The sequence below is a fragment of the Chelonoidis abingdonii genome, chromosome 2 (genome assembly GCF_003597395.2).
Source record: "Chelonoidis abingdonii isolate Lonesome George chromosome 2, CheloAbing_2.0, whole genome shotgun sequence".
In the NCBI taxonomy this organism is placed as follows: domain Eukaryota; kingdom Metazoa; phylum Chordata; order Testudines; family Testudinidae; genus Chelonoidis; species Chelonoidis abingdonii.
The window spans coordinates 183,103,246-183,130,110 of record NC_133770.1 but is presented as its reverse complement, the minus strand read 5'-3'; the positions used below and the strand labels follow the sequence as shown (position 1 = coordinate 183,130,110).

Genomic DNA, 26,865 nt, shown 5'->3' with positions numbered 1-26,865 from the left:
TTGTTTTTTTTTAATTCTCTTTCAGAGCCTAGATTAGGCCATGTTTTAAACATTAGACGGTTCAGAATTAAAGATTGGTTCTGGTTTTTAAATACCATTAAAAAGAAGATTTAATTGCAACAAGTAACTTCTCTGACATCACACTGGAAACAACTTCTTTCCTTGAAGATAAACAGCAAGCACCTTTTTCAGAAGGGTTAATGAATACCTACATTTCAAACAAAATAATTTATGAATAATGGAATAATTTAAATGTCATATCTCAATACACATAATAGATTGTACTTAGTTTGCCTTACTCTCAGTCTGCTTGATGATTTTGGGACTGATAAAATACCAAGTATGTAGAAATAAAATCATTAAATCTCTTTTCTATAGGTGGTGAACCTCACAGAATTTCTTCACTTAAGATCTCCTACATATAGTGCTAACCATATTAATTTTATGAAGAGAGCTGCTGCAGTCCTATATCCCAGTAATACTCATGTACAGTTCAAAAACCAAGTAGTTACTTCATATGCTGAATGGGGTAACACTCAGCACCCAGTAGGATTCAGTTAAACAAATGCAAGTATCTTACTAGTTTACCTGAATTAATGTGGAATATATTCACAGCACTTATCTTCAAATGTTCACACTATCAATAGTTAAAAAAGTAAACTTCAGTTTTGGCACATGTACCGATTGTTCAGAAATGTCCCTGTATTTCAACATTGTTAAGAACAATGATCTCATCACCAAGCGTTAACCTGATTGGCAGCTCTTCAAGGTGCTTTATCTCACAGCTTCACATACATTAATTGCACCTTCCCTGTGACTGAGGCACATAAGGTGCAGAGCAGTAGTACAACAGTGTGGACACTAGAGGGCAGTCCTTTCCTTTTTAACTGAACTAGATTTGAAGTAAAGGTCGCATTTGCTTCCTGTTGCACTGATCCATGTCCTCCAGCCCCTGAAGCCACTTTCAGGGAGCTTCTCTGCAGACAAAAGGTTTCCTTATATCAACTGGCTATTTTCACAGAAGTCTCAAAGTGTAGCAAGAATCCTTGAAAATGAGATAATCAATGTCAGTACTGTCTGTCCAACTCCAAATACCAGTGCTTCCAAAGGAGCCATATTCTTCCCTGCTACTCTGTAAATTCCAGCTACTGCTGCACCTAGAATCACAAGAAAAAACATGTGAAACTGTATTACACGAAGAAAAGGTCAAAGCGGAGGTTTAAGATTATTAATATCAGGTCTCAATGTATTCTATTACCAAACCTGTTATCAAACTATTACTACAGAATTATTAACACCAATTTGCTTTACTTCTCTCGCTGTTATGATTGGCATTAAGTATAGTTTCCCAGCTGAACTGCATTTTTTAAAAATCTAGGAAGTTACATACACACAAATGTTCCTAACTTTCAAACAAATATACTTATACATCTATTTTATGTATTTATTTTTGTAATGTTATGTTTTGCAGTTTCCCCAGACATTTTCACAGTATTTCTCTGTTCTTTACTAGCGTAAAGAAGCCTTGCAAAATTGCCAAGAAAATTTAGCAGCTGATACATTCTACTTGCATCCCCTTACAACAATACTTATAATGAACAAAATAATAATTTTATTCACTCCATCAAAAACATTTGAATTTTGCAAAGCGCATGTACAGTAAAATATTTATATCACCCAACAATGTTCTACATTTCAACTGGGCTCCCCATAAACTATTTTCTAGTGAGACTAAACTCACTTTCATTATAGCAAGTCAGTATCGTTCTGACTTACCAGTGTTAAAATCTTTAAGAGCCGTATTAGAGGTACATAAAAAAGCATAATACTAGTAAACATTGCAATATCACCCTGCAGAATATACGAAAGAAATGTAAATTTAATGTTCCATGCAATGTTGAATAACGAGGAAAGAGAGTTTCTCTTGCACTGCTGTGTGTGGGCTTTCATCAAAAGCCTGTTTAGTGCCAAGAGGCCAGGATGGGTTCTGGGTAAACTAAAAAATAGAATACTGTACTGGAAATTAAGAAGACTTCTGATAGTAACTCCTTCCCACCAGCTTCCTCATGCTAAATATCACATCAGACACGCAGTATGTGATGTTTCACAAATCAAGGTCAAAGAATAAAATCATGCTGTCTTATTCACGAGTGATGTAATATGAGTAAAAGTGACATTACTAGCAGTGAACAACAGTTGGGAATAACATCCACTGTTATACCAGTGATGAAGCTATGAAGTCCTGCTTACCGTACCTTTGCAGTCTATCAGCGGAAGAATATAAGCGCCTACAATAGTTTTGTTAAGAGCAAAAAATTTTTTATTTGATATCCCAAGTGCTGGTGTGATTTGGATCACAGTAACCCATTTTCATTGCACTTTATTTTCCAGGCCTACAGAAAACATATGGAGGGCATCACATAATATTTCAGCACGAGAAGAAGTTTCTTAGAGGAATAAAAGGTTGCTGGAATGGTACACATTTAGTATGGAAGATTTACATGCACTTTATTACAGTTAAGTACTTAAAGATCACAAGGAAAAGATAAACAACCTATTCAGGCTCCAGAATGTAGGGAGAACATATGGACACTATTTGACGTTAACGAAGATAGGTTTAGTTTAAACATGAAAAGAGCACTTTGTAGTGTCAATGTATGATGGGATGGTCTGCCAAAGTAAACAGAGGCAAGGAATATTAACTTTAAGGAAAAACACTACTTTGAACTAATTCTCAGCAAGTACATCAGGCTCAACAGATCTAGTTATGTACCTAATTTGGTGCCTTCCAAAAACAGAAAACCTTGTTTTCATACCAACCATAGTATATGCCGCTATTCCAAATGACAAAGTACGATGGCCAAAACAATACACTCCACAGGTATTGCTGGAGTTGGTTAAGTAAAAAGGGATTTTTTTAATTGTCAGAAAAACTATTCTGTGCTGCCATCTACAGTTTCTCACCAGAAATACCACGCTAATATTATTTCAACCACTTGGCACAAACTCTTTCCTAAATGTTTCTTGCCTATTCACTGTCAAAATCAAACAGATTCTTTAGACAGAGCCCTTTTTCCTGCATTGGAGAAAATTTATTTTGGTGAATGCAGCCCAAACTGAAATCCAGCTGCTTGGTTTTAACAAACAGCATTCCTAAAAAATGGACTCAAATTCTAGTCTCTTAATAGCTGGGACAGAGATTGAAAAGCTCTGGAAAGGCTTGCAATACTTAGGTGAAAAAAAGTCATTGCTGTAAAGCTCTCAAACTTTAGTAGTTTGAGAGACTTTTAATCTATTCTTGTCAAATTGCAAATTAGGGTATGTCAAGCAATTTGCATTTTATAAACACAGCACAATTGGAATGGAGCCAAAAAACACACTGGTTGAAGTTTGCCAACCTAATAAATAGAAAAGTGGCAGCAAATAAGTAGGGGAGAAAAGAGAAAATAACATCTGAGGAAAATATGTATCCAAAATTCCTGCATCTCGAACACTGTGCCAAGAAGAAAACAGATATGCATGATATTGTCCAATGCTGTTTAATCAATATTTTACAGCTTCTTGTCTACAAACATTAAATTCCATTAGACAACTTGCAAGCTCTGTCAACACTGAAGAGTAGTGCATTTAACAAAATGTTCCTTCTCCTGGCACAGAGATTCTGGACTTCGAGCCAAATAGTGGGACAGGATTTCCCATTTGTCAAATTATATTTTCTTTATTTAAATAAGCTACTCTGCATTTCCCAAAAACAAACAGATGCAGGAGATGTGAAATGTAAAATGGAGACTCAGGCTGGTCTTGTCACCTGGAAATACTGACTTTTAAATTTAACCTACCTGAAATACAATATTAAACAGGAAAAGGATGGAATATATCAATTCACATCACAATTTGAAATGCAGTAAATTATTAAGAAGGAAAAAAAAATCATTTCATGGCCACAGCTGATCTTAACAAGTTTACTACAGCCTGCTGTGCTGGTTAAGCAGAGTTCTCTGCCACTTGCCAAAACATATAATACCTGCTAATAAAATTATTTTGCTCCTCTCGTATCTTGATTAGCAGCTAGTGATGCAGAGTTCTAAGCCACCTCTTGGAAATGATGCACTGAAAGACTGAGGAGTCCAGCACGTTCAGAAAACAGGGATTATGCATTTTTACACAAAACCAAATTTTACCTACTTGTTATAATTATTTTCCACAAGACAGAGCTGCCAGACAATCAGCTGAGTTGGTCCTCCTTTATACATAAAGGAAGTGAATGAGTTCCAATAATAAAACAGAATGCCTTTAAGTTCCAACCCCAGTACCACATCTCTCTGCAATGAAAATACCTTTTAAGGCACAGGAATCTAAAGGCTTGCAATAATTATGGTAACTAGTAACTTCCTGAATGGGGTGGCAGACATCTATCAGGAATCACTGCCAGTATATGGACAGAGCGTGTACAGTTTGTGAGACTTTATTCTTTCGCTTTTACTGGACAGCAAAGTTAGACAGAGGGTCATTCTGAAACATCTCATTCTTGCCTGAGACAGGGAGTATGTTGATGAAAGAGAATGTTTTAAAACTAGGGCTGACAAACAATTAAAAAATTAATTGCTATTAATCCCAAATTTAATTGCACTGTTAAACGGTAACAGAATACCAGTTTAAATTTCTTATAAATATTTAGCATGTTTTTCTACATTTTAAAATATATTGATTTCAATTACAACACAGAATACAAAGTGTAGACTGCTCACTTTAATATTATTTGTATTACAACTATTTGCACTGTAAAAAAGATAAACAACAGATAGTGCCACATAAAAGTCGAAGCATGATGGAGCATGCAAATATTTCACATATCTGGCACATAAATTCCTTGCAATGCCAGCTGCAAAAGTGCCATGCGAATGCCTTTTATCACTTTCAGGGTGACATTGTAAATAAGAAGTGGGCAGCATTATCTGCTGTAAACATAAACAAACTTTAGCAATTGGCTAAATAAGTAGGACTTGGTGGACTTGTTTTACACTGTTTTGTTTTTGAGTGCAGGTCTGTAAAAACAATTCTACATTCATAAATTGCACTTTCACAATAAAGAGTTTGCACTACAGTACTTGAATGAGGTAAACTAAAAAATACAGTTTCTTTTATCTTTTTTACAGTGCAAATATTTGTAGTAAAAAATATGAAGTGAGCACTGTACACTTTGTATTCTGTTGTAATTTATATCAATATATTTGAAAATGTAGAAAAACATCCTAAATATTTATAAGCAATTTACAGTGCTATTATTAACAGTGCAATTAAAACAGGATTGTGATAAAAATGTTAATTGAGTTAATTTGTTCTGAGTTAATCGCTTCAGTTAACTGTGATTAATTGACAGTCCTATTTAAAAGGCTTGTACTTTTACAGTTGTTTGAATATTGACTGTCAGGGCTGGTCTACACTACGGGGAAAAATTGATCTTAGATACGCAACTTCAGCTACATGAATAACGTAGCTGAAGTCGAATATTTAAGATCGGATTACTCACCCGTCCTCACCGTGCGGGATCGATGTCCACGGCTCCCCCTGTCAATTCCGGAACTCCGTTGGGGTTGGTGGAGTTCCGGAATCGATATAAGCGCACTTGGGAATCGATATATCGCGTCTAGATGAGACGCGATATATCGATCCCAGAGCAATCAATTGTAACCCGCCGATACGGCAGGTAGTGTAGACATAGCCTCAGGAACAAAACTGTGTTCCTGACGCTGTTACTGAGCACCAGGGAATGTGATAAAGCCAGAAACATCATTCATGTTCTCTTGTTATCTGATTCCCTGACCAATCCTTGGAGGGAGTGAAATGGGAAAAAAGGAATAGGGATGATATTTTGCCTATTGATGAGGTAGGGAGTCAATGGCCTTGGTTTTGTGGTCCCTACACCTTAACAAGAGCCTTTTGATTTCAGTTTATCCAGTTTGCAAAGAGATCTAGATCTTAGCTCATCCCATTGAGATTACTACCGCAGTCTATTGTGATTCTGTTCAGCCAATTCACTTTTAGTGTTAGAAAATTCCTAATATGGGCATTGTTTTAATGAATGAAACAAGTTTCTGCCCCTTTGTTTTTCTGGGCTTTACTCCAACTTTTAGGCTTTGTCTGCATGATAAGACATACCAGTATAACTAAATCAGTTTAGAAACAGATTTAGTCAAATTGGTGCAACCTCCTTGTTTAGACTCTTATTTTGCTTAAAGAGTAGCTTTTTGTTTTAGCTTAAGTTGGTAAGTAATTGACTTAAGCTAAATGAATAATGCAGTCAAACCAAAATAGGAGGTTCATATAAAGGGGTTGCACCAATTTAACTAAATCATTTCTGAACTGCTTTAGTTGTATCCATCCAATTCTCACATAGACAAGGCCTTAGTTCCTCATTTAGGTCCAATGATTGAGTAATGAGTGAGTGGAGAGGTTTTCTCTTTAGAAGAGAAGATTTCCCAGGTTGTCAGAAAAATGCTTGTCTGTTTAGTCTGCTTCTGATTGCTCAGAGGTCTAACTCCTTCAGGGCAATTGTTTCCTGTCAGAGCATAAATTGGTTCAAAGCAGGCATCCAAGACATGGAGGTTATTGATGGCCTAACCACCAGGGGAGTAGGAAGTAGGACAAGACCAGCAGAGCCACTGTGGAAAGCCAAATGCAGAGCAAACCACTGTGAGACTAAGGCTTTGTCTACACTACACAGCTTTTAGTGACACCGCCGTGAGGCTAAAAGTCTGGCAGTGTAAATGCTGTTTATCAGCACTTTTGCTGACAAAATACTTCCACTTCCTATGAGCGGAGTTTGCGTTGTGGACAGAAAAGCACTCCTGCCAATGAGCTGTTTACACTGCTACTTGCTGGGACAAAACTTTTATCTTTCAGAGGGAGAGGGGGTCTTTTTTAAGCACCTGTGAATGACAAAAGTTCTGTCATTCAATTGGCAGTGTAGACAAAGCCTAAGAATACAAATTTCCTCACAATAACTAGAAATACTTATCACAGAACCCCAGGAGACTGTAGAGCTGTCACTTCCAGCCTCAGTAAAGAAGAATGGAATGACACCCTTCCCAGAACAGAGATCTCCCCATGGTTTCCAAATATGAGGGCACAGAGATTTGAGGAATCCTCTGCTCCTCTGACAGTTCTGTACTGCCTTTATCTTCACACAGTAGAAGGAGCAACCAAGTTGACATTCTCATAGGAAAAACTATATGATTAAGGTAACAAATCTGTATGAACAGTTACCAGAATAGCTAACAAATAATGCTCTTTTGAAAATAAGATGTAAAACTATATGTAAAAAACAAAAATAGACTTACTGGTTATCATTGCTCCAGATACAGAACCCAGAAATCCAATGCTGACCACAATGACAGAGATTAGTCTCCCCTGCCTATGCCTCTGCAGCATCACAAACATTAACACTCCCACAGCACCATGGACAAAGAGAGAGGAGAAGAGAGCCCACAGGAAAACCCAGTACCACATCTCTGAAAAGAAAGCAGTCAAATAAAAGTTAATATTCTGATGTGTTAATTATAAAGCAAGATATTTAGAAATACTGTATTTTTTAAGAAAAACATAGATATCTTCTGAAGACAGAAATGAATCTGAAGACAGTGGTATGTGCTAAAGACACTATACCTATTTGGCCGACCACCTTAAAGAAACACCCTCAAGTATATTCAAAAATTCCAAATAAAATTTGGGTCCACCTTCATCAAAAGTGTATCTCTGAAGCAACCTGTTTCCTTTGAGCTGTTTTTAAAATCAAATTTCATTGTACTTTCACACTAATATACAGCAGCTACTGTAGAACTATTCAACTGTCACATGCAAACAAGCTTATTAAAAATATTTAACAAGGAAGCTTAAAAAGGTTCAAAGATTAGTGATTTAAAGGGAGAAAATAAGATGAAGGCTAGCACTCTAGCTACCCATAAATTTAAATGGAGAGTTCTGACGAACAAATTAATCCCAAAGGAGCTGAATTTTAACTACAGTAGAACCTTGGAACCTCGGGAATGGAGGTTGGCTGGAACTCTGAAATGTTCTGCAGCTCTGAAGAAAAGATTACGTACTTCAGCCATGGCGAGGAGGGAGGCTGGGTCTGCAACCGCAAAGGGGCGGGAGGTGATGTCAGGGCTCTGGATGGGCAGGGCAGGTTCTGCTCTGGGGGAGAAGCAGGGCTCAGCACTTTAGACCTGTGGGGGAGCAGGTGCTGGGGCTCAGGGCTCCCCACAGTTCTGCTCTCAGCTTCAACGGGAGCTGAGGGTGCCAGGGCTTGGGGCTTTAATTACAGGGGTAACACTGGGGCTGAAACTGGCGCCCCCCCTCACAGCTAAAGCCCTGAGCCATGGTGCTCCCTATGGTGCTGAAGCCCCAAGCCCCAACACCCTCCGTGAGGCTGAACTGGGATTGGAGCCATGGAGCTGAAGCCCTGAGCCCCGGTGCTCCCAAGAGTCAGAAGCCCCTTCCAACCGGACTCCTCACCCCCCGCCCCCACAGCTGCAACCACAAACCCCATGGCTGAAGCCCTGAGCCTGGGGGCTAAAGCCCTGAGGCAGTACAGTATTTGCTTTTTTGTTTTGGTCTGCACTACTGCCTGATTGAGAACTTCTAGTTCCACTGGGTGTCTGGTTGACAGGTAAGTCCATAACTCTGGTGTTCATATCTTTGAGGTTCTATTGTACCTAAGTAAAAAAAACTAATGTTTACAAACGGCCAAGTTATAAATGATTTTTATATTTCTAGTTGCTTATTTACAATTAGTCAACAATGTCAGTCTAGTAATTCTACCACTTCTTCAAAATATGCCTACGTTATGTTGTCACAGCTAGGTAACCAATAAAAACTGAAGTTCTTAATGATGTAATGTGTGTGCTTGAATACAAACAGGTCTCCCTCTTAAATGTCAGACAAATGTTACTACTACTTTGAAAATAAAGGAGCAATAAGGATCATTGAAAGTACATGGGAATGAGAGAACTACTAACAAATCAGAAAGACCACTTAAGAACGCTCCCGTTCACTCCAGTGCTACATGCCTCAAACCCACAAATCTCCTCCTAACTCTTTATGGGTGCTTATCCATCCCTTATTTGCATGCCGAAATCTCTAGTTTTCCCCATAACTTCTAAAATGTAGTTATGCATTAAAAACAAAGAGTGAAAAGTTAGGGGTAGCATAAAGTATTTTTTTAAAAGACTGTCAGAAGATTGCCAAAGAACTAGATAACACTTATTGTGGTTGTGAAAAAAAGAAAAATCAATTCAAACTGAATCGATTGTTCTAATCATGAAAATGAATTTTATATTAATTAATTTCAATAAAAGTCTGAAGTGAATGTTTAAAGTATAACACATAACAGTACATATGGCAAGAGTTAGAAAACCTTCCAAAATATGGATCCAGTGTCGCATGAAATACACAGGCCCTGCTTATGACCTGCTGTAAAATGTGCTGTGTCTTTAACTGAATCGATTCAAGGTTGCCTTTTTAAAGCCTTCTCTACATTATAAAATCTACCCATTGCTGATGGTGCGTCCAGCTGAATCAGTGCTCAACACAGTTTAACTGCAAGCATAGCCAAAAACATTAAGTCTACAGCTCTGTTTCAGAAAATGATTAAATCAATCCCCATTTCTATAACACGTTAAAAGTGCTGATGCAGTCTTAGCCTGATACATTAGTTTACATTCAAAACGTTATTTGTCACAGTCATAAGGGCTGCCAACTTTTCTTTATTCCAATTCCATAGTCAAAAGAACTACAAAAGAAACAGGACTGGACAGTGAGAAGATTTATAATTAAGAGCCTAAGCACTAGATAATCAAGAAACATTCCCAGGTTTTTCCCTTGAGTTTTCAGTGTGAAGAGACAAGCTATTTGAACGGTATCCGCACCGCAGTCTCAGCCAGGATTGTGTACCATCATGACAGTGTATTAATATGATACTGATATCAATGACACTTACCACAAAATAAGGTGCAAGAGCCGATTGCATCACTGTTTTGGAAGAAGAAACTGTTCTGCTCTTGGTATGCATGCACCCCACATGCTCAGGTTTGGATTCTTTTGGCCAACAGTGTCTGCTGACTATGGACATGCACTCCATGTGTCCTCATACCTCTCATCCAAGAGCATACAGATCCAGGTAATCCCAACCACCTCTCAGTTCCTTTGGCAATACAGACTCCATGTGTTAAAGGACTCCGTAGTAGCAGGGAAGAAGAGCTGGTCATAAAATATATACGGACAACATCTTGAAGAACCACAGTTACCATAAGGTCTGAGTGTGGAGATGATCAAGGTAAATTCCCTCATACTAGACTGGAAATGTATGTCAACTGTGCATTGGATGGCAATAGTGGAAATAAGTGTAAATCCTGCATAGTCCTGGAAGATCTGTCCACCAACTTAATCCAATTTAAACATGATGGGACTTGGGGGTTAGTGGGATCTGCACTCTCATGTCTAGATGTTTGTTGGGTGGATATATAGACATCAGCCACTCTTGCAAACATTGAAGGTTAAGTCTGGCACGCACAGTTATGAAACTGTGAGAGGCCATGTGCCTTAGGTCTAGGAGACTGAGGCAAACTACTGATATCCAAGGTTGGGCTTGTAACTGATTGACCAGACTTACTATGCAGTTGAATCTCAGCTGAGGCAGATAAGTCATTGCTGTGGTGGAGTCCAGTAATGCCTCTATAAACTCTATTGTTTGGGTAGGAATTAAAACCAACTTCTCCTTGTTGACTGACTCAGAGGGAAGCAAAACGTTGGAGTATCCGATAACGGACAAAGTCACATGCTAAGGAGATCTCTCCCAAATGAACCAGGCTGTTACTTGATTAGCTTTTCTTCTCAGGTATGCTGCCACTACCACCAGGCATTTGATAAATGACCTTAGGGCACGACCTGAAAACCAGTTCTGTGAATCCACAGAGGGAATTACAGAGAACATTGTGATCATTCTTAAAATGAACATGTGGCTGAAGATGTTCAGCTGTTGCAATTGAGTGTCAAATCCCTTTCTTCTTAGGTATTCAAAAGTAATGTTAATAAAACCTGTTTCCCCTGTAATCTTGAGGTACTACAACTGCTCCAAGACTTAGGGCAAGTCTACACTACAAAATGAAGCTGACTTAAGTTCTGTGGCTGTACAACCACCACAGTAATTAAATTGATTTGGCATGTCCACACTAGCTCCTTCTGTCAGTGATACACGTCCTCACCAGGAGTGTATGTTTCCACCAATTTAACTCAAAGTGTGGGGCACTGTGGGGTACTGACAGCTGGAACAATCAACACAGTGTCTACACTAACATGATGTAGTTAGGTCAACGCAGACCTAAGTGCTACGCTGCTTGTGGAGGCAGAGTTATTAAGTTGGTGTAGTGCGCGATTTACAGCAGCGGGAGCAATATTGTAGTATAGACACTTATGTTGACCTAACCATAGTGTAGACCAGCTTTAGAAATTATTCCACTTCTTGATGTACTGTGCTCTAGTGAGAAGGGTCCCTGAATATGGATGGGGAAGGGATATGTGGGGTGAGAGAGCCTGGAATTGAATGGAGTACCCCACCTCTGCAATCTCCTGTACCCATCAGTCCATAGTCATGAGATGAAAAACTGTTCTCAAATTGAAGGGGGTGGAGGAAGGGAAGAGAGAGAATTCCTTAGGGAGTTATGTGGCTCCTAACAGAGGCGTCAAATCTGCTGTTTTGAAAATGATGCTGCATAAGCAGCTGAAGAAGAGGAGGCCGATAGTCTTCTCTTCTGCAATCTGTCTCTTTTCAGATGCTTCAGACAGTCTCTGATGCAAGCAGCCTGGCTGTCTGATAGACAGATTAGGCCTCTGTACTTCGCCCAAGTGCTGATATATACACATTTACAAAGACCTCAGTTTTGCCCTAAAATGTTTTAAGGAGCATACGGCCTTGCCGGTCTTGGGACTAAACAATACAACATCACTCAAAGGGTAGGTCCTCAATTGCCTCCTAAACTTCTTTAGATATTCCAGAAGATTATAACAAAGATCTCGCTGTGGCTATCAAGACAGCTATGAACTTTGCTGCTATGTCTCATCTAGTGCAGCTTGAAAAAATGTGTGTACCACCAGCAAACCTTCAGACACAGAGGATTAGAATTCTCCCTAACTCTCCAGGGGAAGTTTATGTAAAAATGTATCAGTGCTTTCCCAATTTAAGTAATAGTATTTCACTAATAAAACATGGTAATTAGCAATCCTCATTTGTAAACTGGCTGAGTAGTTTTTTAGTCCCAACAAGTCCAGCTGTTTTGGTTCCTTGACATGGGGCGTGGTCTTAGGTGGTCACTGTTGGTTTGCCCGTTCATGTGCCATTATCACTATACAGTGAGTCAGGCACAGATTGAGTGTAAAATTGTTCAAACCCTCCTGATAGTGCCCTTTCTTCTATGGGCACTCAGGTGCAAGTGCCAGAGATGCGGTTGTCTGACATAGTAAATTGGCTATTGTTATGCTGCCAGGTCTACTGCCAACTCCTGCCAAGGTTGCAAGCGTTAACTAAGAACCGACAAACTGATAGCTGGAGACCAGACCAGTTCACTTATGTGTTAGTATTGCTCAAAATAGGTATTGGTCTTTTAACAAAATATATTCTACAGAATGTTTGTAGGTTGCTGCGTCTGTTAATCTTATTTATAATGTCTGTATTACATGCTATGAGAAAATCTGAATGTTTTGCTTTGTAACTTTGAAAATGTTCACTCTAAACTTGTGAACGCAGATGGGAAGAGTGTTCCCTCACCCATCCATAAGGGCAATCAAAATCAGATAGGCCATCAAGAACATCGCAATATAAAGGATTGGTGAATGGCCTTATCACACCTTGGAAATGCTACATGTAAGGAAGCTTATCTTATGGACTTGGAGGCTGAATGAAACAAATAAAACACAGGAAAATTTTCCATCTCTTTGCTGTTTGAACTCTTACAAGGCCAAGACTAATGGAAGCTGGAGACACCAAGGGTTACCCCTGGGTCTGCCCTGAAAGACGTTTTGAATTGATAGATCACTACAACTCTGTCAATCATAGGATTTAGATTGCAACTTATTTGTGTGTATATGTTTGCTTGCTTTAAGCCATAAACAACATTTTTTTTTCTTAGGCTACATCTACACTGCATCTGAGGTCAATCCACTGGTGGCTGATTTAGCAGGTCTAGTGAAGACCCACCAAATCGATAGCAGTTCACTCTCCAGTCAACCCCTGAACTTACTCTTCTTGTCAGGGGAGTAAAGTTGACAGGAGAGTTTTTCCCATTGACTCCCTGCGGTAACGCGACCTAAGGTATATCGACTCCAGCTACATTATTCACGTAGTTCGAGTTGCATGGCGCATGTCAACTTAGACACAGCCCTAATTAATACATCTTTGAAGTCTCTTTATTAGAGGATTGGCTATAGGCAGTCGTCTCTGGTGTAAGATCTAGGGTACCCACTGATCTGGGGCAAGTGATTGGTCTCTTGGATCTTGAAGCAATCTGAATATTTTGTGATTTTTGGTGTAAGTGAAGATTTACCACGAAGTCCGGCTTGCCTGAGTGGCAAGATAGACTAGAGTGGGCCAAGGACAGGGTCGATAAAAATCAATGATTTAAATAAAAAAACAGATTTTTTTATTTGATAAAATGCTTTTTGAGGAAAAACCTATCTAAAGATAGTTTTAATTAAGATCCATTATAGCTCAGAAGTATCTCATCATGGAATAGGGATTATAAATTCTAATTCTTTAGTATGACATAATATATTCATGTAATATTTAAGAAAAGTTTTGTAAATTAGTTCCAATAGTTCATGGATTAGGGACCCAATTTTATTGTGTTCCAGGGACTTCTGTATAGATTATTTAGGTTAATCTTTCTATCTACTCAATAGGACTCAGTGCTCAGTCTAGAACAGAGATGGGCAAAGTACGGCCTGCGGGCCAGCCCCAGCCCCTCAGGGCTTTGGATCCAGCCTGCGGGATTGCACCCCGTGGTGCCGCACCTCACACACACCCCCGCCCCCTGAGCCACTGTAGGTAAGAGGCACTGGGCTGGAGCTTGAACCCCTCCTGCACCCTGCCCCACAGCTCCCTGCCCTAAGCCCCCTGCCTGCACTTCATGCCCCTCCTGCGCCCAAACCCCCTGCCGAGTCCCCTACTGCACCCTGCACTCCTGTGCACCCCAACCTCCTGCTGCACTCTACACTCCAACCTCCTGCTCTGAGCTCCCTCTTACCGTCTGCATTCCTCCTGAACCCCTGCCCTGAGCCCCCTCTGCACCCCAACCCCCTTCCCTGAGCGCCCTCATACACCCCGAACCTCTCCTCTGCCCCAATCCCTTGCACTGAGCCCCTTCCTGCACACCGCACCCCCCTCGCACATCCTGCACTCCCTCCCATACCTCAACTCCCTGCCCCAGCCCTGCATACAATTTCCCCACCCAGATGTGGCCCTCAGTCCAAAAAGTTTGCCCCCCGGGTCTAGAAGATACCGTAAGAGATGCTTACTTTTGCAGTTCTCAGTGTGGATTATTGTCTCCAGAGATAACATACTTGTTAAAAGCAAAACTGTTTTAAAATACATATGTAAATGAATATATAGAGGTGAGAAATAACAAACCTCAACCCTATTGTCCCTCTGCAAACCTGTGTACACAGAGTCAATCCCTTACCTTTCTCTACAAGTGCCAAGTTTCAAAAAGTTTAATGAATAGAAGATTGTTGGGGGCAGAATAGGTCTGGACAAGAAGTCTGGAGATAAATGTGAGAAGAGAGGGACAGGTAGTAGAAATAAAAGTGAAACTGTTTAGGCAACATATCCCAGAAGTCTTGAGGTCTTTCTGAGTGTAGTCTTCATTGATTTGAGATTACCATACCATTCTCTTACTAGAAGGGAAAACCTATAATGGCAGCAGACCATAAAAGAGATCCAGTTTGGGAATATTTTAATGAAGTTCCTCTACCTGTGAGTAAGTGAGGAATGCATGCAAAATGCAAACAGTGCAACAAAGAAATGTCGGGACTGGTTGCCCGAATGAAACAACATCATAACAGCGTTCCTTGTCAGGAGGAATCTGCGCTGAAGATGATGAAAGGAACATGTCTGAACATGCAGGATCTTCAGTTGGTAAATTTTTTTTATTTCACACTTCTTTCTTAAGGACTGCCTGTCTTCCTTCTGGACTATTCTTGAATTCTCATGTTTGAGCAAAAAAATATAGTTGTTACTCTATGGTACTATCATTTTAGATGCAGTTGTAATAAAAAATAAATAGCTGAAATAGGCAGATTTTGCTTTTACAATTTCACCTTTAAAGTAGTACTGAGTGTCAGTGAATGCAATGAGTAATACTAAATGAGTAGTATGGTAATAATAAATAACTGCATTGACTTATTTTGTTTAGGAGAATCCATCCTCAACATACAAGATTCTGAAGACTATCCACCTTCAAGATCAATCATTTTTTATAGTTTTAGTTATCTCCCAATGATAATGTTTCAGTCACATCATGTATGTCACATAGCAAAAAAAACTAATCTAAAGTTTTCAAAATAAATCACTTTAAAAATGTAGTGTCTACATTCTAACAATGAAATCTACATCTCTCTCTGAGCTGTGAAGAATATATATTAAGGTTATAACAACCAACAAGAACGCCCTTTTATATAGAAATCCGCAATTAAATTGAGTCTTCCTGACTAGTGATTTAAATCAAATCCTCCCTGCCCAGGGAACTGTTGGTGACTCACTGGCGAGAGTGTTACAGGATCCAGGAGTTCACATTTGTCATTGGCTTGGTGAACTCTAATGATAGAACATACCACCAGTTTGGAGTGACTGCCTTCTTTTTGACAGTCTGCCCTGAGGTAGGCATTTATGGCCATGAATCACTCCAGACAGTGTGACAGCTGGCTCAAGCAAGTTCTCATTTATTTGCATCACAAGATGTCCTGGAGGAGTAATATGCAACGTGTCAAGGAATTTATGATATTTCCCCTGGAAAGCTTCCACTGGACTCGTGTGTCTGCCATGCAACAGATCAGCTCTTGAAAAGTCTGCATCAAGTTGCAAGTTAGTGAAAGTGGGAACCAAAGTCTCATCACATGACAAGGAAGAGATGGGAACAAAAATGTTGTGCTCCTCAGCCTATGGATCCTCTTCTTCAGAGTCTTGCTCCTGTGACTATTCAGTTGGAAAGACTACTCATTGGGCCACCTGCAATGCTCCCCATGCTTTGATGGACAGACACATCTCATTCTTGCTGAAACTGTAGATCCTGACTTCCTGGCTGGCTGCATGACCCATGCCACCCAGTAGGGCCAATGGTGCTGATATAGGTATGCCCTAGGACAGGGGTTCTCAAACTGGGGGTTGGGACCCCTCAGGGGGTTGCAAGGTTATTACATGGGGGGGTCGCAAGCTGTTAACCTCCACCCCAAATCCTGCTTTGTCTCCAGCATTTATAGTGGTGTTAAATATATAAAAAAGTGTTTTTAATGGATATGAGGGGGTCACACTCAGAGGCTTGCTATGCGAAAGGGGTCACCAGTAAAAAAGTTTGAGCGCCACCGCCTTAGGAGGCTAGGGGATGGGTACCGTGGGTTCTTGTCCCTTTTAAGCTTCGAGGCCTAGGGTATGTGCTTTAGTCTCCCTTCTCTAAAAGGCAGGGATTAAATGGCCTAGGACTTTGGGGAAGTTGACGACATCTCCCTGCTTCTGTCTGAGCCACAGGAAGAGAAAGGATACACTCTTCTCCCTCTAAAAGTGAAGCAGTGTTAGCTGGAGTGCCAGGTAAGAGCTTATTCTGAACCTTAACAGTAGCACTGATGGGCTGAGCACTGATCTGGGGTAGTGGTCAGTACTACAAGTGGAATTTTTACCATGACCTACGAGTCCAAGACTCATTTGAAATGTCACCATAGGTTTTTATCTTGGGTCACTTCTCAACCAGAGAGACAGGAACCTGTTTGCTGGGAGGCAGGCTCTTGATGATCAGGAATCCATCAGCTCCAATGAACCCTATCATCTTTTGTAGTTCACCAGGAGACCTAGTTCAGAGAACAGAGAAAGGACATATACTAACACTGTTCACGTCTCCTTTTGGGATCTGCCTCAGATCAGCCAATCATCCAAGCATGGGTAGCCCTGGATGCTGTGCTTCCTTAGATGCGCTGCCACCATAGATAGCCATTTAGTAAATACTCTGTGTTGTGAAGAATCCAAAGTTCAGCTCTCTATATTAGTAATGGTAGGGCCCCACTGTGAATCTTAGATATTTTCTGTGGACTAGATAGATAGCTATATGGAAATACACATCCTGCAAGTCAAGAGCCACAAACTAGTCTTGAGGTTGAAAAGACAGAAAGATGGGTACAAATGCTACCATCCTGACATGGCATATGCATTTGCTGAGTCTCCTCAGATCTAGGATAGGACAAAAAACCTCTCTTCTTGAGAATGATGAAACACCTTGAGTAGATGACTTTTCCCTTCAATTCTGGTGGAACCTCTGTTATGGCTTCTAGATGAAGTAACAAGGCTACTTCTGTATGCAACAAGCTCTCATGGGAAGGTTTCTTGAAAACAGTTGGAGAAAGAGGGTGGGTAGTAGGTAAAAAATGGAACAAGGTACAATGGGCAGTGATCTCCAGTCCATACATGAAACGTCATGGTAGATGACATGCAGTGGAATAAGGTGAGGAAACTTCCAAAGGCGATGCTCTCTAGACTGCTTCCAAAGTGGCTCCCAATGGTACCATCAAATTGCTGACATGTTGTGGGAGGGGTGCATTGCTGAAGGCGGCTGGCATCCTCTGCTGTATCTTCCTGGCATGTTCACTTCTTGGTATGATATTCAGGATGCCTAGGATGGTAAGATAGTGTCTACTGTCTTGAATAGGGCAGAGGGAAATATGGTTTGCGGTATGATGGTGGGGTGTAAATCACAAAGAGTAGAGGCTGAACTGAGTCCTTGAATGAGCAGACAGACAGTGCTCAGCACTCATTGAACAGGCCTAAGCCCTCATAGTGCAAATCCTCACTCGTGGCCTGGGCTTCTCTAAAGATGCCTGAAGCCAAGAGACTTGGTACATTGTAACCATAGTGCCCATAGACCTGGCCACAGTGTCTGAGGCATCTACTGCTGCCTGTAGGGTTGTCTTGGCCAGTAATTTGACTACCTTAAATATGTCTTTAAAGTTTCCTCTCCGCTGTCATGCTGGAGCTCTGTGACAAAGGAAGTCACCCTGTCCCGTGTTAGAAAGTCATAACTGAGCAATAAGGCCTTAACAGTTAGCCACACACAACTATAAGAAAGCAGACTGTATGACTTTTTATTCCCAAAAGGCCAAAGCCTTCTGTGGTTCTTGGCCCCTGGGGACACCCTTACTCAATTCTGACTTTTCCTGTACTGCAGACAATTAAGGAGCACAGATTGAGGTGACCAAAGAAGTACTCAAATCCCATGAGAGGTACCTGTTACCTTACCTCAGTTTGTTTTGCAGCGGGCATTCTGGGCAGTTGATATCTGTCATAGGGCCTTGGCCAGGCCAAGCAGTCCCTCATTAACATGGAAGACATCCTGCTTGGACTCAAAATTAACAAGATTTAAAACAGCTTGAAGAATATGCAGTTTTGAAAGGCTTTGAAAACAGACTCCAGGCAAAACTTTGAGCATCTAAAGTTACACATCTAAGTAATTGGCCTGATCCTCCACAGTGCCGAGTGCTCACAGCAAGTTCAGTACACAGGGAGGGATGTGAGGGAGTGGAAAACTTATTTAGCTGCCTATGGGTTAGGTATCTAAGTTCAGAAATTTTGATTTGGCTGGTTTGCCTGTAGTTGATTGGTTGGTCATATTCGTTCAAGATCAAGTATAGTAATGGAAGATTAAGAAGATACACAAAGATGCTGTCAACTGAAATCCAGTCAAGTTTTTTTTTGTTTAAATAGACAAGCTGTGGGGTGGAGGTGGGAGAAAAAACAGGGAAAGGTCTATAATCACTAGAAAGAACATTTCTCTCCAAGATGTAGAATTGAAACCAGGAGTCCCAAAACTCAATATTCTTCCGTTGTCAACAAATATTTGTGAAACCCACTGGCAAAATGCATCTCATCCCTCTCTAGTGCCTGATCCACCTATTCAGCCTACTACTGCTACCCGTTCGTTAGCTCAAGTGGTCTGTGCTGGGGATGAAAAGATCCAAAAGATCCTACTGATGACTCAAGTTGGGTTCAATACAGCTCCATGTGATTAAAAAAAAAAAAACTCTTTAAAATTAAAACATTACATAAAAAAGAACTACATAGAAAAAATGCAAAGATTACAAAGTCCAACACCCAAAAGTTAGGAAATACCAGGAGGTTGCTAATGAATTCCCCTCGTTCTTATGAATTATGACAGTCTTTTATTATACAATCATATACAATTTTTTCCACAAGACCACTGTCTCATTCAGTGCACAGCATAGATGGGGCTCTGGAAATACCTTAGGGTTGGGTAATGAATGAGGCTGTCATGTGTAGAATCCCTACCTCATTTGTTGCAGAAGTCAGATGGTGCATAATGAATAAAGCAGTGGGTTGCAGGAAGAGGAAAGCAAAGTCTCATGCTTAAGGAAGCTGAAAGCTACCCTACAGAATTAGATTCTCTCTCTGCCACTACCATAGAGACTCCATGTGATATTAGTAAAGTCACTTAAACCAAATGTCCTCAGTTGGCCTCTAGCTGTGTTTTTCTTTTTCTGAGTGCCCATGAGACACCTGGGACCAGATCTGCAGAAGTGTGAGCACTCACAAGTATAACTGAAGTCAACTTGAACGGGGCTTTGAACAAGTAACATGCTGTAAAAATGGCTATAACATGCTAAGTTTTCTGGAAAAAAAAAAACCAAAAAAAACCAACCATGTTCTAGGTGTCTCAAACTGGGCACCCAAACTTTGTGGAGACTTGACAATTTTGGCCTTCATCTTTCTAGGCCCTCAGTAAAATTGATATAACATCAACTAGTCTCACAGGTGTCTTGTGTGGAGAAATTCATTAATGTTTGTGAAGCACTCAGATACTACAGCAGCTAATTAGAAAATACCCAGGATAAAATCTATAATTTTGTATTCAGTCCAGGGTTTGAATATGGTGCGGTAAATAAACCTGAGGCCATACACTAGATGAGTATAGAAGAAATATTAAAGACTACTCACTCATTGAATGAGGCAAGGCTTCTGCAGAAAAACTAGCATTTAATCATGTAATTACAGACTATCATAATACATATGCTCATAAGGGCCGAATACTGGTTGTACGGGCAAATTGAATCCTGGCATTTCGTAGAAGTGCTTCACTTTGCAATTTTAATGTAGTGGTTTTTTCTTCTCTTTTTTATGTAATTGTATGATAGGTTATTGCCAGAAGAATAACACTGTTACTCTACAATGTTGTACTAAGGCAGATAAAAATTGCTCACAAGAAGACAATATAATGTCTGAAAAAGAGGAGTCTGGAACATAAGCCATATTAGATTTAAAAACAAACAAACAAACAAACAAAAAAACCACATACACTGACGGATGCTACCAAACAGGAGTCTGTTAGGCAGAAAGAGATGTGGTCATGACATGTAGCAATAAATATATCCATGCTCTGCAAAACAACTTTTTTGCTCAGTTAGCAGGGCTCTTCAAAGTGCCCAACTGGTTTTGAAGTGAAGGTGTTTTTCTATTTTCTGCACAATGCTAATAAACTTTAGGCCTGATTTTCAGTGAAAACAAGTAACAGGGATGGGGAAAACAAAACTAACTCAGGTGCATGAAGCTTAAATCCTTGGAATATGCAACAACAGGAAAACATGCAGAAAAGGTACATAACGGTTACATGGGGGTGGGTAGTGGAAACAAATGCTGCAGAGTTTCCTTGAGTAAAGAGGTAGTCTTTAAACATAATACATTTTAATATAGCCTAAAAATTCAGTCTAACTGTTCGGCAAACCTTCACTTTGCTATATAAACTTTACAGTTTTATACAAACATAACCATTACAAGGTCAGTTTGCTCATCTAACTATGATAGGCCTCTTGATGATGAAAAACAGTTTGATTCCTGAAGTCAACACGTAAGGGTCTTCTTGAATGCATTCCTGGGGCTACATTTCTTTGTAGATATCTTCAAAAATTTCTTCCCTACTCCATCCAAGAAATCTCTTCTTACACATTGTACATGTCAAAGGTAGAATGAAATGCTTTACAACCAGCTGAGTTAAAAAATTCTCATAAATGCAGCAGGAGAACAAATGAAGTAATAGTCAGTAAGAAGACCACTCATTCGTTCATCCACCTTTCTCTCTGTATGGAGTGTCACTGTACCAAACTCTCCGTAAAACAATTTATTGTACCTCTGTCAAATATTTTGAGGGAAGGTTTGTTTTTTTTATATATGAAGTCTGTTTCTTTTATTTTACAAAAAATCAGTTATAAGTCTCACTAACATTAGCTCTTGAGTACTATTTAAAATAAAATGAAAATAATGTTTAAGCTCATAAATACATATCCACGTAAGTCACAGTTTTTATAAAGAGCGAACACAAAACTCCTCAAAACCATGCAATATTATACTATGAACGTCACTCATTGTCAGCAATAGGTGTCAGCAACAGATAAAGCAGAACATGTTTTAATTGCAATTGTAATTAAGGATAAAGTATATTCCACACACCTTTAGACACTATCAGACCCATTACTGACAGCAATTTTTAGAATATACAAGTTTTAATTTTTTTACTATTCTTTAAAGTGAAGAGAGCTCTAGTTCTAAAAATAAATTACACAACCCTTCACTAAATTCCATATAAGCGTAAATGATCACCCTCATTACTCACTACTCAGAAATTAGCTCAGATTCACGAAGACTAAGCGAATGGAGTGGATACAGTAAAACAGAACACAAACTTCTGGAAGACTATCAACTTTCTCCTGCATCACTTACATTTGGTAATACACTCCGAGGGTTTTAGTATCCAGACTTCAAAGGTAAGAAACTACATGCTGTGGTCGCAGGGCCAGCGCTACCATTTAGGCAGCCTAGGCAATCGCCTAGGGGGCCAGGATTATTGAGGGGGCGGCATTTTGCCAGGGGGGAGGGCGGCAGGCAGCTCTGGTTGACCTGCCACAGGCATTCCTGCGGAGGGTCCGTTGGTCCGCAGCTCTGGTGGAGCTGCCACAGTCATGCCTGTGGATGGTCGGCTGCTCCCGCTGCTCCGGTGGACCTCCCACAGGCATGCCTGCGGCAGCTCCACCAGAGGTGCGGGATCAGCGCGGGGGGCGGTGGGGGTGGCGAAATGGCCGTGCGCCTAGGTGCGAGAAACCCTGGTGCCAGTCCTGTGTGGTCGTGCTGTATAACTATTTCGCTTTTTCCAAATCTCCTCCAGACTTGATACACATTGGGCATCAAGTGGACACTGGGCCCCACAGCAACTAACTGAGGGAAAGCACAGTTTCAAGGAGGATTGGAGGGGAAAAACACCACGATAAACAGCAACCTCTCTACAACCTCTGTACACTGAATGATTAATACAAGAATCTACTTTGTTGTATGATGCCCACGTAAGAAAAACTCCTTAGCACTAATGATGAAACTTTAAGAGGAAATCTGTCACAGAAGTTTCTATCACACTCTGGCATCCTTTTTCCTTAAAGGCAGCTAGGAATCTAGGATTTAAATTTTAATAAAATATAATTAACTTTCTAATAGTTATCTTTGCATATATTCAGTGTATTTTTATTACTATTACCACAACATGTAGTCAGGCTTCCCAGGTCTGAAAAATTTACTTTATGCCCAGTACTCCAAGTAAAAAAAAACAAAACAAAACAAAACTCACTATTCAAGTTGAAAGCCCTGTTACCCTTTCCTCCAAAGTCATGCCCCCTATGATTTAGAGAGCTAAGAGAAATATATTTATTATATACTGTGTTTTATTGTCAACTTTTCAATTTGCTGCATTTAAAAATGTTAAATCTGTCTCTTCCTTCTATTATGACTTATTTCTACTTCCTCGCTTTATTCAACTTTCTTATTTTCCTATGATAGATTGTGGTGTATTGCCAAAAGCAAATGGATTTTTCAAGCCTTGAATGCTTATTGTGATGATAAAACCTTAACATTTAAAAGAAAAGCACATATCTAGCAACTCAAGGAACAATTACATCAATGGATAACATAGGGTGACACGGGAGAGGAGCAGTCAATTTATTTCAAAACCAGATTACTAATACACCTCTACCCTGATATAATGCTGTCCTCAGGAGCCAAAAAATCTTACCGCGTTATATTGAACTTGCTTTGATCTGCCAGAGCGCAACCCTGCCCAGAACACTACTTTACCACGTTATATCCAAAATCATGTTATATTAGGTTCCGATATATCAGAGTAGAAGCGTATTAATCTCTCAATGCCAGGTAATACGTTGTACAGTAGAAATTCGGACCCCTTTTAGTTCAGCACCCCCAATCATACTTGTATAGGAAGTACTTGCCCAATAAGAGCTCCACCACTACTAAACTTCTGCCTATCAACACAACCAAAAATCAACTGATATGCCCTACATCTCATGCAATCATCTGACACTGTGCTCTTCAGTGTCAAAGAAAAACTAGTAGGCAGAGTCTAGTAGGATGCAGAAGTCCAGACTTTATTGAGGGAGCTCCCCCCCCAACACACACATACACAGAGGTTCCTTGCAACAGTTTTATTAGCATAGACAACCCAGTAGTCTTCCTTGTAGTAAAGCAAAGAAAGAGTCCCCCCAAAAAACTACATAGTACTGGGCCAGGCTCACCTTCCTCCAGATGACTCTGGCAGTCAGCAGTCTCTGCACAGGCCCTTTCCTTGGGGAGCAGAAATAGGAGGTCTCTTCTCCCTAGTCTGCCAGGTATTACGCTGTTTCCTTCCCTTTTTAACTGCCCCTTCATCCCCTGGCATCAAGCCCAGATGTAGCATGGAGGGGCTTAATGGGCCCACCACAACTCATCAACCTTTTCTGGCTCAGTGTGGGGTTGCCAGCCTCCATCATCACACGTGGCCCCTTTTTGTCACCAGCCCCCCAAAGAGGAAAGAAACAAGTCACTGTCAGCCCTCGCTTACCACAAGTGGAGACAAAGGTGACAGCCTCCTGCCCTGCTCAGCTAATGATGTGGGACCCCACCGACACTTATGGGGGCTCTGCCTTGAACAGGATCCCCGTTCTTATCCCATTTCGGAGTCACGCCCTTTGCCCTGAATCCCCCGCCCCACGGGTCTGGTTCAGGGTAGAGCAATGTGCACAGGCACCCGGCATCCCCCCGCCCCCAGGCCGGATATGGGGGCTGGTTACCGGTGAGGCTCCGCAGCACGGTGCCGTGCGCCCACAGACTCAGCACTTGCTGCACCGACAGGTTGATCATGGAGTTGTCTCCCGCTTCCGCCTTCATCTTCCCCGGGGGTCTCTCCGCCTCCTCCGCTGCTCCTTGGCCGCCGGGGGCTGGCGGCAGCCGGGTGGCGGTGACAGGCGGGAGGCCGGGCTCCTTCCGCGCCCAGGCGGCTGCTGCTGCGGGCCGAAGGGGACGGCGGCGACTGGGCGGCTACAGAGCGGGGCCGGGGCGGCTGGACTCCAAGGCGGCGGCAGCCTCCCCGCGACGGGGGAGACATTGAGAACGGAGACGGGGCGTGGAGGGGGCCGCTGGCTCGCCGCCTCCGGCTCGGCCCGGGGCCTCCTCAGGGGCAGGGGACGAGCCAGCGGGGCTCCGAACCGGACCCGGTGGGCGAGAGGCGCGGGGTAGCGGAGCGGGGGAACCCCGCCTCCCTTCTCAGCTTCTTCCTCAGCATCGCCTGAGACAGGGGCGGGGCGGGGGCCCGCGAGGCACAGCGGAGCAACCGCCTCCCCTGCTCCGAACCTCTCTGTGCGCGCGTGCGCCGGCCGCTCTCGTGCCACCCACCCCCTGCAGAGTACGAGCCGGCGTCAGTGAGGGACGCAGCGGTGAGCGCGCGTGCTCCCACGCTGGGGGGCGGAGAGGGGGCGTCTGCCTGCGCAGGCCCTACTCTCTCGCTCCTGGGACAGGGGAGATGCGCTTTGCCCGGTAGGTACTTGGCTGCAGCCTGCGTGCTTAGAGCGCAATTGGGTTTCGTTGCAGTGGGGTGTGTGGCTTCTGCATTTGCTCGTCCCTGGAGGCATCGCACCCCGTACCCGTCCTGTGCCTACCCCCATATTTCTCTAGCAAGTAGGTCTTTCACCTTTGCTCCCATCATAGGCTGCCACACCCCCTGGCTTGAAGTGGTTGCCATCATAAACGGGGTTTACAGTTTGGTTCAAAGGCTATCAGCACCCTAAAAATTTTTCCAGCACCCCTTGCTACCACTCCTATACCTGGGTAGCTTGCCTCAATGGTGCCCCAGATGACAGTGCCTGCACTTTTAGCGGCCACTGTGGTGCCCATGCACCTGTCCCCTCACTGGGAGTTTGGTAGTACAAGCACCCTGCTGCCCCCAGTGAACAGTGCGCACGTTATGGCACCCACAACCACCTTCACGCTGAAGGCAGTAGCAAGCGCCTATTGAATTAAATAAGATCAAGTCCCTCGGCTCCAGAGCTCAGATTTGCACAACACTAAGCATTCCAGTAGGATACATACATTTTTATTTTAAAATTAATTAAATGCAGTCTAATGCTGATACAAGGGCTGCAACTTGGTCAGCAACAGAAGAGTCAAGGTGTACACACCCTCCTTTGTATAAAGCATGACTTTTAATGTAGCACAAGTTTTTGCTATTATTTCATTTGATAGCTTTGAGTCTATCTTTATCCTATAGAGCATTTACCATCATTAAACTACGTAATACATGAATACACTTCACAAAAGAATGAGAACCAGACTACTAGGAAAAGTATTCTGCACTTGTCTGCAGTAGTAACAATTAGTGCTCAAAATAACACCATCTATGATGTCTCTGTGGCACTAACACTACCCACATGTAGTCTCAAACTCACCCACTCACTCTTGTAACAGACCCTTAATTTCTGGCTGAGCTACTGAAGTCTTCAAATCACAATTTAGAGTCTCCAAGTTACAGAGAATACACCATTTACAGTAGTTTAAACCTGAAAGTGACCCATTCCCCATAGGAAGGCAAAACTAAAAAAAAAACCACCAGGGTTTTTGCTGATCTGATCTACAAATATGACCCAAATATAGCAAACAAGTCCCAGCAACCAGACTACTAGGAAAAGTATTCTTTGTAGTAACTCAGAGTCCTTCCCTTCTAGTGTCCCATCAGCAGCTGTTGGAGATATTTGCTACTTGCTGTTCCAGATTGATTACATGCCACTGTAAGCAGTCCCATAACACCATTCCCTCCATAAGCCTATCAACCTCAGTCTTGAAGCCAGTTAGATTTTTTGCCCCTAGTATGCCCCTTGAAAGGCTGTTCCCAGGGTCGGTGCAACCATTTGGGCGACCTAGATGGTTGCCTAGGATTTGGGGGCCGGCATTTTCTTTGGCAGCGACCGCTGCAGCTGGATCTTCGGCTGCCCCTGTCGCCGCCAGCATTTAGGCAGAGGGAGCTGGGCAGGGAAGCGCAGGGAGGGCCATTTGCAGCAAGTAAGGGCGGTGGGGTCAGCATGCAGGGGAACTCCCCGCCCCTGCTCACCCCTGCCCCACCTCCTCCCCAAGCACACCGTGGCTGCTTCACGCCTCCCAGGCTTGCGGTGCCTAAGCTGATTGGCGCCGCAAGCCTGGGAGGCGGGAGAAGTGAAGCAGCAACGGCGTGCTCGGGGAGGAGGTGG

At 41.9% G+C, this 26,865-nt stretch overlaps 1 protein-coding gene across 1 annotated transcript; it reads right to left on the bottom strand.

Moving 5' to 3' along the window:
* TMEM170B (transmembrane protein 170B) lies at positions 1 to 24,856 on the bottom strand. The gene is made up of 3 exons (XM_032793275.2): positions 24,421 to 24,856; positions 7,341 to 7,511; positions 1 to 1,157 (listed from the first exon to the last, which is right to left on the bottom strand). The coding sequence occupies exons 1-3, from the start codon at positions 24,515 to 24,517 to the stop codon at positions 1,027 to 1,029; spliced, it is 399 nt and encodes a 132-aa protein (XP_032649166.1). The 5' UTR covers positions 24,518 to 24,856; the 3' UTR covers positions 1 to 1,026.
* Between the last annotated feature and the right edge of the window lie 2,009 nt (positions 24,857 to 26,865).